Below are 19953 nucleotides of genomic sequence, written 5' to 3'. Positions count from 1 at the left end.
CTCCGAATAAAAGCGCTTGGAACATAGAGTTCATCAATGTGATTTTTTTTGTATGGAGCCAAAAGCCCTCAAAAGAGTGACACTCGAGCATCTTTATTGTTTGAAAATTCTATCTCTTAGGTTGAGAGTTATAATATTTTTATAATATATTGAAATAAACTTTCAGTCATATTTCTCATAACAGATATTTGACTTTCATGCGGCATATAAAATAAAATTCCCTCTTAAATTTATATATCAACTCTTGGAAGGGCCGGTCCTACTCCTAGTGGAACCGGTCACGCGACATTTGCTTAACTGGGACTAATCATCACTCATAATAGTCTCCATAATGGTGTTTGAAATGGTATCAAATTTAGCCTCCCATGTAGCAAATTTTCCATTGGTCCACATCGTAGAAACAACCATTTTTATGTGTTAATTGCTAAGAAAATTATGAAGTACACGAGAAAGGTGCGGCAATGACCTGTTCTGCCCTCCACTTCAGCTCGACGGGTAGCTGGTTAATAGCGAGTTCGAGTGCCACAACTTCAAAGCTATAGACATTTGTTTCCTGGAAAAGATAGAGAAAATGAAGACATGACCTAAGGAGAAGTGCTGCCAAAATTCTACTCATGCGAAGGTGAAGCAACAACTAAGAAATGATGATGAGGAAAAGCAAACTCGGACAAGCCTAAGGCTCTAAGAAGATCATAGACATAGACAAAGACCGAAGAGAACAAAAATTACAAAGAAAGGAAATGACAAAGAAGATTATCACCTACCACTCTCCCAACTTTGTGGTCCTTCAACTTTTCTTGTTTTTGTTTTTTTTTTCTCTTTACAAGCTACAACAGTAGTAAACTAGAGAACCAACCAATTGGAAAATAAGAAAATTAATATTAATCACGTATAAATAAGAATTTTTGAGGACTTCATTTTCTTAAGTCTCACACTTTCATATAGCTGATGATTGATATTTAAGTCTTTATTTAGAGATTAGAGCTTAAATAATTTTTTTTTGTGTTTCATTAGTTAATATTTTATTTTAAAAATAAATATGATATTAATATTTTAATACATAATAAGTAAGATTTAATTAATGTAATTAGGATTGATAAAAATGTTTAAAATATAATTAGTAATACTCAATCATATAAAATTAAATACAAAATAAAATAATTTTATAATTAATATTAATGAAATATAAATATTAACAAGCAATGTGATATTATTAAAATATTATTTGAGTCAACAAACTTAAATCTTGAAGTAGCCAAACAGTTGAAAGTTTAATCAAATTTAACCTCTGTCATGCCAAACAATATTCAAGATTTAACTATCTTGGGATTTACCAAATTTTACTAATTCCTACTTGAGTTAAATTCTACTTGCAGCCAAACAACCCATAAACAATTTCTCAGGTCTTAATAAGTTTTAACCACTAACATGCAAACAGTTTTTAGTATTAAATAGCCTTATAATTTATGAAATTTGGATTTACAAGATTTATTAAATCCTACACAATCAAACAGCACCTAAGGAATTGTGACCTTGACTTTATTAGATATAGAAGTTACAAAAATACACCATAAAGAAATTGAAGAACTACTTGCGCCTACACGATCCAACTAGTATATCTATAAAGCTCTCAAACTTCATGCAAATGATTTTCCAAATCCTACCTTGTAAGTAATTCCAACTTCTGTATGAAATGCATTCCTTAACTTGATCATTGAAAAGAATTAAATCATTCAATTATATGTGATGCCCTAAAGCTGATATAATTGTAGAGCAAATAAAATCATACAAATAATTTGATGCACAGAAAATGGCACCTTCAAAATCTACTTGGGCAAAGATATTAAATTTGCAAGTCGCACAAACTTCTCTTCTTGTTTACAAGTTGCTGGTCCCTTCATTCTCCGACAAGAGTTTTTGTTGTACTTCTCCTTAGGTTATGTCTTCCTTTGCTCTATATTTTTCAATGTGACCAACGTTTATAGCTTCCGTGCAAGGCGCTCGAGCTTGCTTTATTTTGCAGCTGACGACTGATAATAGTTGGTACATGGATGCTATCTATTGCACCAATTGCATTGCCAAAGAAAGCATGAAACTACATATTAGTTCTTACATATATATGATAACATATTTCCACTGGTGGTAAGATGGCTAATGTTGCTTGTAGCAACTTGTTGAAGTAATGGCTCACTTTTTCTAATGAATACTGAAAAAATTCTCACAATTTTTTTGACTGTGAGCTTATGCAGCCCCTATAAGAAAAGACAAACTTGTTTTGTTGCCATCTTGTTCTTGGTGCCACTAAAGCAAAATCGCGTAGCTGCACAAATGCCTCTGATGGTAATATGAAGCAGTTGTATGAGCTTAGTGGTTGACCAACTTATGCATCGACTATATTTTGATGGCAGTGTAGCGCCTATTGAACATAGATCTATGAATGAATTCTTTCTCATCTGATGAGCTGCCGTCATCCATAATCGAATGTAACAATGAATTGATTGTATTTTTAACCTCCAAACATGTGTCAATCATGCCATTAATGGGATCAGGTAACATTCCTTTTAAGTAGTTAGGCATTTTTGAAACTAAGATGCGTGTATTCAAAATTATTGAGTAAGATGACAAGTAAACAAAATTATCGACATTATTAAACAAAACCTTGGAATAAATAAGGCGTGACCATCCAAGTCCATGAATATCAAGTAAAGTAAAGAAAGGAAATATAAATGCATCAAATTTAACAGGCCACAAAAGCTACTTGAAAAGAACACCTCCAGTCAAGCAAAAGAAACATAGTAATATGGATAATTTGCTAGAAGATGTTTAATCTAGATGCAGAGCATATCACCATGACACCATCCCATTCCATAAGCATGACTTTGTTTTTGTTACAGTTCAGATAGTTGGTGGTGGAATCCAAATGTGCAAGAAAAAAAAAAAGAAGAAGATTTGTTATAAAAATTGGATTAGATGTAGAAGTTTTGATAATTGAGAAAGATATAAAGAAGCACATAAGGAATCTAAGAAAATAACACGTGATGTAAAAATCTTTGCTTTTAATGATTTATATAATAGATTAGATACCAAGGAGGGAGAAATATATATGTATAAATTAGCCAAACAAAGAGATAGGAGTAGTAAGGATTTAATTCAAGTAAAGTATATTAAAGATGAATATCAAAAAGTATTTTTCTTAGAAGATGATATTTAACAAAGGTGGATGAGATATTTTGCTAAACTTTTTAATGAAGAATGTGAAAATACGATTGACTTTAGTGATCTTAGCATCCTAAATGAAAATAAATATTTTTTTTATCGGCATATTAGTAGAACCAAAGTTATAGAGACTTTAAAGAAAATGAAGATGGAAAAGCTGTTGGACTTGATGATATTCCAATAGAGGAGTGAAAATGCTTAGGAGACGAAGGATATTTTTTTGGCTTACTAAACTTTTTAATATTGTTTTGAAGATTAAAAAGATGCCAGATGAGTGGAGAATGAGTGCGTTAATTCCTATTTTTAAGAATAAAGGTGGTGCACAAGATTGTGAGTTATAGAGAGAATTATATAGAGGAATTAAATTAATGTGTCATACTTTAAAAAACTATGAGAGCGAGTTATGGAGCGTAGGTTGCGATGTAATACTAATATTTCTCAAAATCAATTTGGATTCATGTTGGGTAGGTCTACTATGGAAGCCATACATTTATTGAGAGGTTTGATGGAGAAATATAGAGAGAATAAGCTGGGTCTACATATGATATTTATTGATTTAGAGAAAGCATATGATAAAGTTCCAAGAGAAGTACTATGGAGAGTTCTTGAAAAGAAAAGAGTTAATAATACTTATATTCAAATCATTAAAGATATGTATGCAGGAGCTATTACTTGTGTTCAAACACAAGGTGGTTTGACTAAGTATTTTCTTTATTCGGTTGGATTACATCAAGGATCAACCTTAAGCCCATATCTTTGTGCTTTAGTCATGGATGTTCTCACTAGACATTTGCAAGAGAATGTGCCTTGGTATATGCTTTTTGCTGATGATATTTTTCTTGTTGATAATACTAGAGAGGGAGTTGAAGGTAAACTTGAATTATGCAGGCCAACCTTAGAGTATGAAGATTTTCGCTTGAGTAGATCTAAACTTAAATATATGGAGTGTAAATTTAGTAGTAATAGGCCTAGTGAGGGGATTGTGACTTTGGGCGATCAAGTCATTAATAAAAGTACACATTTTAAATATATTGGATTTATTATTCAGAGTGATGATGAAATATATGGAGATCTTATTAGCAGAATTCAAGTTGGATGGTTGAAGTGAAGGAATGCATCGAGCTTGTTGTGTGATAGAAAAGTCCCTCTCAAACTTAAGGAAAAATTCTATAAGATGGTGGTGAGACCTGCAATGCTTTATGGTGCCGAATGTTGTCCATTGAAAGAGAAACATAATACTAAGTTAAGTGTTGCAGAGATGAGGATACTCCGGTGGATGAGTGGCTTTACCCTTAGAGACAGGATACGAAATGAGCATACATGAAAAGGTTGGAGTAGCTCCAGTGGAAGATAAGATTAGAGAGAGTCGCATTAGATGGGTTGGTCACATAAAACGATAGCCTTCCGATGACCGGGTTAGGAACATAGAGGTATTAGATTTAACTTATGTTAAGAAAGGTAGATGTAGACCTAAAAAGACTTGGTTATAAAATATTATAAATGATCTTTCTTTACTAGATTTAAACGAAAATTTGACTTTTAACAGGAAACAATAGAGAAAAAGGATTCATGTAGCCGACCCCATGTAGTGGGACAAATGCTTGATGTTGTTGTTGTTGTTGTTGTCGTCGTTGTCTTGATTACATTGTGCACTGCAAGAATTACCTTGATAGAAATGTTGGAATATTATCAAGCTTATTCAACATTTATTTATTGTGAGGGGAGTGTCAATCCGAGGAGTGTTGTGTAGCTTCAACATTTTTGACTTTTTTTTTTGTCGGTAGGTTGGTCAACAACTCTATCTCAACTCCCTTCTTCGGATGGCGTAATGTGCCCGAGATCTCTCCATGAGATCTTTTGGTTCCTGTAGTAGGCAAAGATGATTGCTAGTTGACCATTGTGAAGTTGGCAGGGGAGTTGCCTATCTGGGGAGTTGCCTATCTCCTTAACAACACCAACATCATGGGCAAAGATGAAATCATTATTCATGGGCTCAACCTCTTGTACGCTAGGTATGTCATTGGCGATGTTTCTCCTAGAGTCACACACAATACGAACTTGTGTACCAATTTTGATGTTATCACCATAAAAAATTTCAAAAATCTCTTGCTGGAGGAGGATTGTACGAGTAATGTTATTATCTTTTAAATGAAAACTAAGAATACCACATAAGCATTATCGATTGCTCAAACTCACATGGATTATTTCTTCCCATATTTTACCGCTTGTGATAAAAATTTGCAACACTTCTAATACGCCGGGATGGTCCAACTTGTGGGCCCAGGGGAGTTAATATTCAATATATGAGGAGAAACCAATGAAGAAATGATTAGGAAAGTTTATTTAGGGAAAGATGACTTATTTGAATTTAGATTGGGGAGGAAATTAGGAAAGATTTATTTAAGGACAGATGGGGATTTGAATTTAGATTTTGGAGGAAATTAGGAAGGTTTTATTTAGGGAAAGAGAGTTGATTTAATTTAAATTTGAGAGAGAATTAGGAATGTTTTATTAAGAGAAAGATGACTGATTTGAATTTAGATTTGGGTTGGAAATGTGATAGTTTATTTAAAGGTAATTAGGTTGTTTTATTTTCATTATGTGATTTATGTTTGTTGTAGTTTTCTTAGGAGTTGTTCCTAGCGGCGTCTAGGGTTTGTGGGAGAGCTGATCGACATTTCAAATTGTAGATCAATTGTTTCTTGTTTTATTGTTGAAGAAGAAATAAGGAAATCAATCATTGTCTTTGTTTTAGCAAGTTTTCTTCCTATCTATTTTCTATTTTTACTTCAAAATCACATCAAGTTGGTATCAGGCGAGGTTTTTTTGGAGACAATGACAACAAAGGTGGATGCGTTGGAAGGTTGAATGATGCAATTCAAATCCAGGGTGAAGGAGAAATTCTCAACCCCTGAAGGAAGATTTTGAAGAGATCGGGGAGGTTGGAGGAGATGATGAAGAAGCTCATTGAGATGCATTTCAAAACTCCATTGGCGGTTTTGATGGCTAACCCTAACTATGATTTGGCCGGGATTCCCTTGGTCTAATCTAAGGGAAAAGAGATCGGGGGAGAAGAGCTTGAAGTGGAGAGTTTCTTCCATAAAAAAATGACCGTCTAGGGCTCCGATGAGGGGCGAAATAGGGTTTCTGGATGAGGGGAAGCAATGATGAAATTTTTTGATGGAGGTGGTAGGGTGGCCAACCACTATGAGAGGCATTTCGGGCAAGGGGAGTTGGCCATCGGAGAAGAGGGGGTCAATAGCCACCTCCTAGGGCTCTGATAAGAGGCATAATAGAGTTTCTAGATGGGGGACAACAAGAAGGGAGTTTCGTGGTTGAGGTGGTAGAATGTCCGACCGTTATGGGAGGTCTTTTGGGCAAGTGGAGTGGATGACCAGTGGAGGAGAGGGACAAGCCGAGCCATGGGGATCGGGTCATGTGAGGCGGGTGGAAGAAATATGGACTTTCCATCCTTGATACATGGGGGAAACATGGAGGGATTATGACAACCGCTATACTGGAGGAGGAAGAAGCTATTTGGGCAGTAGATATTCTAGGGTGAGAAAGTTGAAGATGCGAATGATTGATGACAAGGAAGAGGAGCAATTTAGAACTTTCAACAAATAAATTGAAGAGGATAGAACTAATCTTATTGTGTTGCCAATTCGTTCTTAGCATCCTTGGTTTATTGTTCAGAAGGTACTTATTAGACGGAAGGATTTGCCGGAGTACGAAGCCCCATGGGAGCCATATGAGATGGGCCCAGGGGAGTTAATATTCACTATGTAAGGAGGAGATATCGGGTGAGAAATTACTAGGAAAGTTTATTTAGGGAAATATGACTAATTTGAATTTAGATTGGGTAGGAAATTGGAAAAGATTTATTTAAGGAAAGAGGGCTGATTTGAATTAAGATTTGGGAGGGAATTAAGAAGGTTTTATTTAGGGAAAGATAACTGATTTGAATTTAGAGTTTGGAGGCAATTAGGAAGGTTTTATTTAGGAAAAGAGGGTTGATTTGAACTCTGGTTTGCAAGGGAATTATGAAGTTTATTAAGGAAAAGAGGGTTGATTTAAATTTAGATTTGGGAGGAAAATATGATAGTTTGTTTAATGGTAATTAGATTGTTTTATTTTCATTATGTGATTTATGTTTGCTGTAGTTTTCTTAGGAGCTGTTCCTAGTTGCGTCTAGGATTTGTGGGAGAACCGATCTTCCTCTCAAATAGTAGATCAATTTTATCTTGCTTTATTGTTGAAGAAGAAATAAGAAAATCAGTCATTGTCTTTGTGTTCTACCAATTTTTCTTCCTATCTATTTGCTATTTTTACTTCCAAATCGCATTAGCTTCACCCTAACCCCATCCACTTATATTTGAAAGCTTGCACGACATAGGAAAGTCAGCCTTAATGTTCTTGAACCTTGTCACGACTAACGCCTTCATGTAGTTGGTAACCAACCTTCGGTTTAGTGTACTAACAAAATCACACCAGAGTTCCTTTGTATGGACACCTTTTCCTATGTTTCCATATAGATATTGTTCCCAACTAGTTACCCAAACACAAGTGGTTTTAGAGTTTCCCACTTGGGATGCTTGGTCCTCATCCACAACAGGGTGGGAGCTAGAACTGCACGATGTATAACTATCCTTCTAAGAATCTTTTTTTTGTAGCAGCAGTAGTTTTGCCACCTCATAATTCAAATTAAAGTTGACATAATTTATCACCAACAGCTAAAGCTTTTTAAGGCGTACCACAACTTAAATGTAATTAATACTTTCGCTAAATTTCATAAAACTTGGCTGGTAATCGTTATCATTTATTTTTTCTTTTGTTAGAAATCTTAGGCTTCGTTGGGTTCTTCCTCTATTTTTGTAAAAGATAATTTTAGAAACATTGGTTAAAGGAGTGTAGTTTTCTAATGGAGAAACAAATATCAAAAAGTTTTTCAAAACAGTAGAAAAATGAAGTTCCCTAAAAAGCATTTCTATAGAAGCGTCCCATCCAAACAACAATAAAAAAATTAAATTCGCGGTTTCTAAACAAAAAAAAGTTAAAAAAAAGCCGAAACAAGTGAGGCCTTAATAAAACGTCTACTAGATCTGCGTCATAGATAGAAGTCTTTTGTTGACTCATGGCAGTCACTGGAGTATGATTGCCAGTTAACATTATTTCAGAAACAACTAGATTTTAATGAAAGAACATTGCTACGTAAATAGATCACATTTTTTTCCATCAATGATTTGGGGTAGAAAGCTTTTTTAAAGGAGAGTCTACCTATAATGCAAGTTTCTCAAACTACGAATAACTACTAAGCATGATCTTATGAATATTAATTAGCAGCAAACGAGTTTTGATTAGTTAAGAAATCAAACTAGGACACCACATCATTTGCTGCAGCATTTTATTAGAAATGAAGGCCCTGGTGAATTATTTACAGGAATGACATAAAGTAAACAAATAGGGATAAATCAAGAAATACATTTCATTATCAGGAAATGCCTCAGAAAGGTCCAATAATATCGTTTGAATTTAGCAGTCCAAGGAGTTTCTCCCTGATAAACATGGTCTTGAACTTGCAACACCTCTAAAATTCGGACAACACATCATTGGCTGCTTCAGCTTGGTTAAAAAGGATAGTTATGAACAAGTCAATGGGAGAACTGTAAATAAAGGAAATACAGAAGTAATACAGCTTGAAAAAATAATACAACAGTGGCTCATTTTACTATCAGCTATCTTTCATAAATTTTCGGAAGCAGAACTGATATTAAAAGCTGTGTATATTGTCCTCACAGCCATGTGTAACGTTCTAAAGACATAAAAATACATGAAAATAAAAGCAAAATCTAGCATCATAAAATTGTCGCGCAATAATTCATCAACTAAGTTTTACTTAGCATATACAAGTTGGCTCATATTAAGAAATTTAAACCATTGATTTTCCGTATGCATCATTGTTAGACTTTAGAAGCCTAATTAATTTTTAATCGCCAACATGTTCAATTGCATAGCTAGAAGAGAATTTATTAAACAGAATCACCAACCTTGCCCTCTAACGTAAAATAAAGGATAGTCATACCATTGCATCTGTAAAAAACTAAGTAATAATAAATAAATCAATACAAAAAAGTATACATCAATAACTTAATCAGCAATATTTGAAATATCTTGTCAATGTTCAAGGCAAAATGATGAAAATGGTTAAGCATAATATGCAGGGGCGGAGAGAGGGTGGCCCCCTCCTTCCTGCTAGCAGTTTCAATGCAATCCAATGCTTTTTTTTGAGTATGAATCAGAAACTCCCAAAGCAAATATTCCACACCCTTATTGTTGTTATTATCATTTCTTCTTTCTTTTACAATTATTTGGTGACATTTGACAAGCTCGAATTTATTCGTTAATAAATAGTTTCTATCAATAAAACATTTGTTTTGTCGTTACCATTTTCTTCCCCCATGAGCATTTTCGTGAAGGCCTTCAACACGCTGACTATCAGCTACTTGGTTTCTTAGGCTTATGGTTGGCACAATAAAACCATCTGATAACAACTAGGAGCATTGAAAGCACTTCAACTACAAAACAATATTAACATATATACCTTTTATTGCTACCCAACATACATCAAATCGTGATTTTAAGCAGTTATTAATCTTTTCGGTCTTGCTCAGCAATTATATATACACATGTATGTGGAAGCAAGGTTGAAGTTGGGCACCCCTAAAAAAATTTCTGACTCCACCACTACTAATATGCATGCCTGAAATCTATGCCTACAAGGGACATTAGGTGCAAAAAACTTAAAAGTAAAATATAACAAAAATGAGAAAGAATTTCTATTTCAAAGAGAAAGCAAATATAGCAGACGACCGCTTGGGTAAGGTACTTGTGCGCGGAGTCGTGGATTGAGGAGAAGTCAACAAAGTTTTTTTTGGTTTTGGTTTTGTTTGCTATGTCTGTATCAAATGCAAAGCTAATATCAAGCATGGGAAGTCATGGTTTCTAACGGTGTGGTTCTATTTTACTTGGGATAGGTGAATGGAATTCCAGATGCAGGTTTGCCATCCAAATTTTTATTACTGCAGAAAGTCTATTGCATCTAGAATATGCAATTGATGCATTCATTTTATTTTATTTTCTTTTATAGTCTATTGTTAATTATTTTAAATTGTTTTTATTGTTGAATAAATTGTGAAGCTTACTTGGTAGCACATAGTACAAACAATTTACAGCTGGGATTTTATTACATTACTATTTCAGTTATTTTTATGTTTTTCATAGTACAACCGCCAGTTTCACTGTCATTACTGAAGCTTTTGTGCAGCTTTTAAATCCATTTTCCCCATTTTTCCTATGGTTTGATGATGTTTTTTTTTAATGTGACGTTGTTGCAGAAGTACATTTCTTTTCATGATTCTTATGATTTGCTGTCTATATTTGAAAGTCTCAAGTTAATGATTCAGTTGCCTTATGGATACTCTGGAACCAGTTCAGAATCGCAATAAGAGGGACATTGAGGAACACATGGATGTTAGGCAGAGTAGATACGAGGATGATGATGACTGGGACAATATTGAGCGGAAGAAGCACCGATCAAGCAAGTTACCGAGATTTAATGCTGCAGATGTTGAGGAGCAGGACAGTGGCAGAAAGAAGAGTTCTGGAGATAAGGATGAAGGAAGAAAGAAGTCAGGAGGTTTAATTCAAGCAGATACTGCTAATGAGGATGACTATGAAACTAAAAGGGATTCACGCGCTAAAATTGCGAGGAAGAATGCTGTAGAGAGATCTGAGGTGAGATCAAATGAAGGCTATCATGGTAAAGATTTGGAAGGCAGCCAGAAAAGAATTGATGATCATGTTGACTCAAATTCTTTGAAGAAGACAAATTCAAGTCCCAGACATGAGAGCCCGGAGGGCAAGGGAAGAATCAAAGTGGACAATCCCCCTGAGGGTGAAGCTGAGAAGGCCCAGGACCGGGAATCCAGATATTCTGATAGAAAAGAGAACACTAGAGAGAAGGGCCACAGTCAACGTGAGCAAGAAAGGAATATTCCAACCCGAAGGAGATGGGATGATATGGGTTATGGGAGGAAAACTGATGATGGCATTTATATGGATGGATCTGATCCAAGGGGTGGAAAATCTTCCGAGCAAGGGAATCTCAAGGACAGAGCGTCTGAGCCTAGAACTGACTCAGGTCACACTAGAGGCCGGATTGTGGAATTCACTGGTGAAAAGAGTGTTGCTGCTAGCAGCAGAGATGGAAAGAGGGGAGATGTAGAGAGAAATCGAGGCCTACTAGAGACACAAGGTGATGATCATAAGGAAATTGCTGAGTTTTTAAGACATGATAAGCAGGCTAAGGTACGAGCAAGATCTCCTGCATTGACTGAGGAAATGGAATGGCATAGGTACAGTGGCAAGTCACATATTGAGAAAGAAGAGAAGCACAAACAACAATATGATGCTCTACATGGTAGTCATGATGAGGTTGAAATCATGGAGAGGTCTGATGAAGATATACAACCACGGATGAGGGACAAAAATGGGAGGAACGGCAGGTATAATAGATCTCCGAGTCCTGAAGGAAGCAGAAGGTATTCCAAAGATATGGAAGATCATGATAAAGGCATATCTGAATCCGATACTGAAAGAAACACTGCTGTTAAAGGCAAGGATTCTCTCAAGGATAACAGAGATTTTAGGACTTCTAAGGGAAAAGATGCTAGCTGGAATGATAGAAATGTGGATCGGGAAAGTTCTAAAGATTATTGGAGAGGTCAGTCTAAGCAGGACACTAAAGTTGTAAATGAGTTTGATAACATTAGGGTATGGGACTCACAAAGCCATGAGCTGGTTAAAGTGGATGGTGATAAGCTTAATTTTCGTCCTGGATATAAGAAAGACAATAGAGTCAGGGGTGAAGGTGGTAGATTTGATAACTCAGATTCAATAGAGATCAAGCCTAACCATAATCTTGATTTTGTGAGTGATGTGTCTGTTTCAGCATTTTCCATCAGGCGAGCTGAAGTTGGGTCAGCGCATGATAGTTCTGGGGCTGCAAATGACGAGGAATGGTGCTATCATACTGATGATAAGGTTAAAGTGGGGTATGGTAGCAGTGATGATTTGCAGGAAAAATTTTATGATGGTGTTGATTCACCAATGGATCAAATATCTGGTAGGAATTCCTTTGATTCTCAGGGTGGGAAAGGAAGAGGTCTGAAGGGGCTTGTAAACTCCAACCGTGTAGGGCAGGGCCCGAATAGTAGTACCTCTTCTCAAGCTCCATTTGGATATAATCAGGGATCCAGTTCTTTCAATAGAATTTCTCAACAAGGGCAAAAGGGTGGCAAAGCTGTCAGAGGTGGAAGGGGAAGGATGACTGGGAGGGATGTTCAACGTGGCGGTCTTCCAATGCATATGATGGGTCCTCCGTTTGGTCACCTTGGCCTTCCTACAGGAACAATGCAATCAATGGGGCCAAATATGCCCCCTTCAGTTGGTCCACCTCTTGGTCCAGGTGTTTTCATTCCTCCATTTGCTGGGCCTCTTCCTTGGTCTGCAGGTAGAGGTGTTGACATAAATATGCTAGCCGCTCCGCCTAATCTTCCTCCCATTCCTCCTGGTCCGGCAGGACCGAGGTTTGGTCCTAATTTGGGAGCTGGCCCAAATCAAGTCATGTATTTTAATCAACAGGGATCTGGAAGGACCAATTCGAATTTGTCTGGACCCGAGTTCAATGCCAATGGAGCAAATGTTCGTGAAACATCAAATGATAAGGCTCCTGCAGGTTGGGGCCAATCCAGAATAGGCGGGCCTTCTGGTAAAGCTCCTTCAAGAGGAGAGCAGAATGACTACTCTCAGAATTTTGTTGACACTGGTATGAGGCCGCAAAATTTTATCAGGGAGTTGGAGCTCACGAGTGTTGTGGAGGACTATCCTAAATTGAGGGAACTTATTCAGAGGAAAGATGAAATAGTAATCAACTCTTCTACCCCACCTTTGTACTACAAGACTGACTTACGTGAATTTACCCTTACTCCGGAATTCTTTGGTACCAAATTTGATGTTATTCTAGTTGATCCTCCTTGGGAAGAATATGTTCACCGAGCTCCTGGTATTACTGATCATATTGAGTATTGGACATTTGAAGAAATACAAAATCTTAAAATTGAGGTGTGCACCCTGTCTCCCTATGCATTGTTAATTCTACACCCCCACCCTCCTCCTTTATAGTCAGCTCAATTAATTGTAAAAATATTTAGGGTAAAATCATATAGCCCCCTGAAATTTTGGCCATGATTCACATTGAGACACATCTTAGAAAACTCTCCATTTGTTCCATCAAAGTCAAGATTCTTTCATGAAGGCCTTTCTGTCAATACAACTGTCATTTGGGTTGAAAATGATTGAAATACTACTATTTTTTCATTCCATTTTCTTTCTTTTAATGATTCTAATGTAAGCTTCACCCCTCCTCGTCTCCCATTCTTCATTTTTCATTTTATTAAATTCTTAATATCTTGATTGTGACGTGTACAAATAAACAGGTTTACTAGTTTTTTTGCTAGTTAGAAATATAAATAAGGTACATTTGGCATGTACGTAATTAAAGAAATATTTAACATATAAAAAAACGAAAAGTTGGCCATGAAGACAAGAAAATAAGCTCAGGGAGCATATTGAAATTTCAAAAGACATTGGAGTGTAAATGGAGGGTTTTTAAAAATGTGTTCCTATGTGAAACGTGGTCCACATTCAGGGATCTTGGTTGTATTTACTAAAAAAATTATGGTATCAACTAGTTATGCACCGTAGATTATGATTTGAGTTGGAATCTCAGGCTTCATCTTTTCTTTCCATCAGGCTATAGCGGACACTCCATCATTTATTTTCCTTTGGGTTGGTGATGGTGTTGGCCTTGAACAAGGTCGTCAGTGTCTTAAAAAGGTATGTTGGCTGGGTTTCATTGCCTTTCTATTCTCAAATTTTGATTCTTTAATTCATAGGCTTTGTGAAGGAGATTGACAAAATAGTCATGGTAGAAAGCTCTATATCTGCATCATGTGGAATATCATTAGATTAGAATATGCGTTAAAGAGATAATTGCTTTCTCGGGTTTTATTTACTGCTGTTGTGTTGTATATGCATTCTTTTATCCATTGTTAAATGCTTATTATGTGAATCTACTATTGCTGTAATGTAGTGGGGATTTCGAAGATGTGAAGATATCTGTTGGGTGAAAACAAACAAAAGAAATGCAACTCCTGGTTTACGGCATGATTCTCACACGTTATTTCAGCATTCAAAGGTTCAGAAAGTTTAACATTTGTGGTTTCATGTCTTGCACTAGATGCCTTATAGTTTATCTAAGCAAATGTCTGTTGGCGTAAGTTCGCTGACTCCCTTAAATTTTTTTTTTCTTGTTATTTAAATATTTGTTGAGCAGGAGCATTGTTTGATGGGCATTAAGGGTACTGTTCGTCGTAGTACAGATGGCCATATTATCCACGCTAACATTGATACTGATATTATAATAGCTGAAGAGCCTCCTGATGGTCAGCATTCTCTTTTGTTTTATTATTTAAGTTACCCCTACTAGCACTAAATTAAAAATTTAAAATTTAAGGTTAAGTTTTTTGGCAAATTCCTGTTGAACGCCTTCATTATTGCCTTTTTTTTTGGCTAGCACTTGAGATAACTTCTTGGTATGTTTACTGTCTTTTAGAAAACCACAAATCTACGGGGATCGAATCATGGATTTTTAAGGCTATGTTCAGCATTTGTCTTTCTTTCATGCTTCCATTTTTTTATTTAGTTTTTGTGCCGTTATCCTTTTCCAAGAAAACATAAATGTTTGAGATGTTATATGATAATGGAAACACAATTTCATCCAAAAAATACGAAACAAAATCAGTTAATTTTGTGTCTCTAAATAAAAAACTGGTTGCATGATACAATTTGGGGCACAATCTAATCTGCAGTAATTTAATTAACTTGGTTAACTTTTAGCGGCCTGCAAATGCCAGCGGCAATGCTGCATACAACAACTACTCTCTAGACCTCTATAATTGCGGGAACTTCTTGCACTGGGTATAACTTTTAATTAATTAAACTGCTTTGAATTAGATAAATAAGATTTTTTTTTTCAAAATCGTGCAGATAAAAATAATTAGATAGTAGAGCTTGTATCTTATCAACTTTGAGGAGAGACTGAAATTAGGATGCCAAATTTGTAAAAGATGGAGGTATGTTGTATCACTAACTTTTTGGTCATGGTCATGGAAGAGGAAAAATATAGATTTTTTAATTCATTCATTTTGGTTAATGAAGAGAAATGGTTATTTGATTCAGGATTTGGCAAATATCCTTTGGGCCAGTTGGAATGAATGATTGCTTCATTTTCTTGTTCATACTGCTACCATCACTATGAAAAATTCTAGACAAAACAAAAATGGAATGTTTAAATATGGTATTAATGATATCTTATGACTTTGATAGCATTAGGTAATGTGAAGGATTATGATATTTCAAATAACTTTGCTATCAGTTTTGTCATGTATTTAGATAACTATCATTGAATTAATTCCTAATGATATTAAATAATAACTATATTTTTTGTTCTGGTATGCATTCATATTTCATAATTAGTTATTTATACTCAATAAGATAAATTTAAGATATAAATTGATTATTTTATAGGTATTTCATCGCGAGATATAATAATAATTTTGAATATTACTAGTACTGCTTAGAAGTTACTTTAATTATTATTTTATTGGGATGAAAATTATTATAAGTATCATTATCATCATTGTCATCATTAGCCTTATCCCAATTATTTGTGGTTGGCTTTATTAATCCTTATTTTTTATTCATTCTTGTTAAGTGCTATAGGAAGTTAAATTACTCTTCACAAATCATTTTGAATAATTTTTATTCATGTAATCTTAGATTTGGTCAAACTATCTAGTTTGTTTTACTACTTTGTCTTCAATAACTGTTACTTTAATCACTCATCTGATTTAATCCTTCATTAATTTATTCCCCTTAATTTTTTCACACATCTAGCTTTACTTGTTCATTTATGTTGCAATCAACTTAAATATCTACGACTTTTACATTCCAATATTTGGATTCATGCAACTTTATTGGCCTAATTGTAATATTTTAAAATTTGCCTTTTTCCCTGATATTCTTTTACCACACAAAACAATTGAGTCGCTTCTCCATTTTAGCCATTTATCTTTAAGTCTAAATGTTATATTTTCATTTATATTTCCATTCTTTTGTATAATATATCTAACATACTTAAGCTTATCATGCCTAAGTATTAGTGTATATTCTAATAATATTGAATGATAATTGTGAATTTCATACTCACTGAAATTACATATTATCAAGGCTTTGAAAACCGGACCGGTCAATGAACCGGGAGAAGGAGGGGTTAGAGGTTTGATGGTTCGATTGGGGTCGAACCGGGGTCGAACCGGATGACGTAATAAATATTTATTATATTTTAATATTATAATAATGACACAATTATTTATAAATATATAACAAACAATAAAAAAAATTATAATACTTTTACTTATATAATATTGGTGACAAAAGCCAGTAGCCCACACTTAGCCAACTATATGCTTTTTTCATCCACAACAATGCAATTAAAACCAGAGAAATTTAGGGCAGATTAGTCATCCATGCACAACAATAATAAGTTCAGAAATTTTATTCACCAAATCTGCAACACAAAACAAAAGGAAAATCCACAAAAAACATTAAAATGTCTAACTTCCGATCCTATAGGTAAGGGAACGTCACCGGAGGAAGCAAAGAAGCGCGCGAAAGGATAAAAGTTACCTTCACAGTCCGGCAAGCTCACGTTGTTGCTTCCGATCAAAATGTCTAACTTCCGATCTAATGGGAAGGGCAAGCCGTTGGAGAGGTGACGTCGATCAACCACGAAGGTGCCGGAGAAGCACACGAAAGGTGGAAAGTTACTTTCACAGTCAGCGTGCTCCCGTTCTTATTCCGATCTCCGATCAAAATGTCGTAACTTCCGTCGGACGAGCAAGGTCGGACAACAGTGAGGGAGCCGAGGAAGATGCGCGAAATGGAGAAATTTAACTTCATAGCCCTCCCGTTCTGGCTTCCGCTCAAAATGTCGAAACTTCCGACCCGGACGGTTATTCAAAACCGGAGCCGGTTTTCCGGTTCGACGGTCGAACCGGCGGTTCGACCGGTCCGAGGCCGGTTCGATGCGAAAATGGTTCTTTAGAGACCCGTAACCGGCCGGCCGGCCGGTTCGCGGTTCAACCGGTTGAACGGGCCGGTCCGGTCCGGTTTTAAAAGCCTTGCATATTATATACTTGGTATTTATTTTATTAATTATTATTCCCTATCTTCTAAATATTTTTCCCAACATTTCTATTCTTTTAATCTATTTTAGTGGATGTGTCTCTAATTACAAGTATATTATATAAAAATCATACAAGAAGAAATCTCACTTTGAATTTCTTTTATAAATATTTTTTAACTAATATAAAAGAGATGTGGACTCAGTGTTGATCCTTAATATAATTTACTATGCTTAGAAGTTTCTTGGTTGCTCTATCGCCAATTCTAATACTAATTTGTGCTGCATCCCATACATCTTTAATAATATGAATATACCTTCAACATTAATGATACCATTGAGAAAACATTATGCTTTTATGCCCGCAAAACAAATTCTTGTTATATTCAATTACATGCTTTTGCAAGGTTAATCAAATGATTTTGATTAACCTTTCTTTTCTTTCCGTACTTCTTTATTAATTTTCTTAATAAAAAAATTTCATTCATAGTAGATCTTCTTGCCATGAAGTCAAATTGGTTATTTGAATCATACTTTTTTTATCCTTATGCTGCATTTGTCTCTCCCACATCATCATTGTATGAATCATTAGTTTAGTTCCATTGAGAAACCATTATGCTTTTATGCCCGCAAAACAAATTCTTGTTATATTCAATTACATGCTTTCGCAAGGTCAATAAAAAATTAAAAATCATTTGATTAACCTTTCTTTTCTTTCCGTACTTATTTATTAATTGTCTTAATAAAAAAATTACTTTCATAATAGATCTTCTTGCCATGAAGTCAAATTGATTATTTGAATCATACTTTTTTTTATCCTTATGTTGCATTTGTCTCTCCCACATCATCATTGTATGAATCATTAGTTTAGTTCCTTTATACTTATCACAATCTTGAACATAGTCTTTGTTCTTAAATATAGATATCAACCTTTTTTTTTCTCCATTTATTTTTTTACAATTTTTTGGGGATGTTGTTTGATAGAAATTTAAAATTCTATAAGATGGTGTTGAGACTTGCAATGCTTTATGGCGCAGAGTGTTGACCATTAAAAGAGAAGCATAAAATTAAGTTAAGTGTTGCAGAGATGAGGATGCTTAGGTGGATGAGTGGCTTCACTGTTAGAGACAAAAATGCGAAATGAGTATATACATGAAAAAGGTTAGAGTAGCTCCAGTGGCAGATAAGATTGAGAGAGTCACTTAGATGGTTTGGCACATATAACGTCAACATTATGATGTCCCTGTTAGGAGAGTATATGTATTAGATTTAGCCTATATGTTAAGAAAGATAGAGGTAGACATAAATAGACTTGGCCAGAAAATATTAGAAATGACCTTTTTTAAGTAGATTTAAATGAGAAATTGACTCTTAACAAGATACAACAGAGAAGAAGGATTCACGTTGACGACCCCACGCAGTGGGACAAAGTCTTGATGATGTTGTTATTTGTTGTCATTTTATTATTCAAATTTCTATTTAAATATTTTTGAATAAAATCATTGCAATATTTCCTATAACTCCATAAATTTAATTGTCATCTCATCTAGACCTAAACACACACCTTTACACATCCTCTTCATTGCCAAATCCACTTTATTTCTTGGATCAATCTACAATATACTTCATTATATTGCTTGTGCTCTTCCAAGCTAATTTCTCAATGTTCTCATTTAGTAAATTTCAATGTAATATTTTCATCATTCTTTGATGTCTTATGTTGAATCTGGTTCTTATTATCTTTTTTTTTTTTTTTGAATGCTTCTAACTTGATTAGATTCTCTTGATCTCCTAAATCTTGCTTCAGATATTTTATATATCTCATATTTTCCTTCCTTTATACAAAGTCTATTATGTAAATCATAAACAATTTTAACTTTTGTTTTACTCACCCCACTTTTTATAATGTTTTTTTTTTTTGAAGTTATTGTAAGCCTTGGCCGTATTCAATTTTTGCTATTTTTAAAATGATATGAATTAATATTTTGTATTCACTTGACCGAATCTCTTTATAAAACTAACAATTTTATCCCACATTAGATTTGGTTCAGCTAAAGAATTTCAGCTTGCCTCTATTAACAACTTATCTTGAAAAATCAATAAGTTCTCATCTTTTATATACGATACTTATCCTTGGAAAATAATTTCTTTTTTGTTGTTTTCTTTATAATTTTAAGATATACATCCACCACTACAACTCAATATTTTGGTATCTCTTGGAATCATCCTGTAATCTTTGTTAGAAGATTTTTTATTTATTTATAAGTATGAAGAAATCTCTTTGTGTTTGCTGGCTTCACTTTTATGAATAACGAAGTGTTCCTCTAAAATTATTATAAATATAAGCATGTTAAAAAATATTATATAGTTAA

The 19953-nt window shown here is 34.7% G+C and overlaps 1 protein-coding gene and 3 non-coding genes across 7 annotated transcripts in view; 1 reads left to right on the top strand and 3 right to left on the bottom strand.

Moving 5' to 3' along the window:
- Nucleotides 1–19953, top strand: part of LOC110101081 (N6-adenosine-methyltransferase non-catalytic subunit MTB) — a 29229-nt gene that overhangs the window by 5053 nt on the left and 4223 nt on the right. Inside the window, exons 2-5 of one of the 4 annotated variants that reach the window (XM_020828861.2) lie at nucleotides 10706–13398; nucleotides 14089–14172; nucleotides 14429–14533; nucleotides 14672–14780. In XM_020828861.2, coding sequence (XP_020684520.1) covers nucleotides 10741–13398; nucleotides 14089–14172; nucleotides 14429–14533; nucleotides 14672–14780 — 2956 coding nt within the window. In that variant the 5' untranslated portion in view covers nucleotides 10706–10740. Of the gene's footprint in view, nucleotides 1–10610; nucleotides 13399–14088; nucleotides 14173–14428; nucleotides 14534–14671; nucleotides 14781–19953 lie in introns of all 4 variants that reach the window. The other 3 variants (XM_020828857.2, XM_020828851.2, XM_020828848.2) reach the window with 3 other exon arrangements.
- Nucleotides 8717–8830, bottom strand: LOC114581126. Its single transcript, XR_003702947.1, has one exon. It is a non-coding gene; the product is annotated as a small nucleolar RNA Z278 (small nucleolar RNA).
- Nucleotides 8929–9020, bottom strand: LOC114581125. The gene has a single exon (XR_003702946.1). It is a non-coding gene; the product is annotated as a small nucleolar RNA Z223 (small nucleolar RNA).
- LOC114581127 lies at nucleotides 9128–9212 on the bottom strand. The gene has a single exon (XR_003702948.1). It is a non-coding gene; the product is annotated as a small nucleolar RNA U36a (small nucleolar RNA).

This window comes from Dendrobium catenatum, unplaced genomic scaffold, assembly GCF_001605985.2.
Source record: "Dendrobium catenatum unplaced genomic scaffold, ASM160598v2 fragScaff_scaffold_1553, whole genome shotgun sequence".
Taxonomy (NCBI): domain Eukaryota; kingdom Viridiplantae; phylum Streptophyta; class Magnoliopsida; order Asparagales; family Orchidaceae; genus Dendrobium; species Dendrobium catenatum.
The sequence above is the reverse complement of the archived record's forward strand: the minus strand, read 5'-3'. Positions and strand labels throughout refer to the sequence as shown.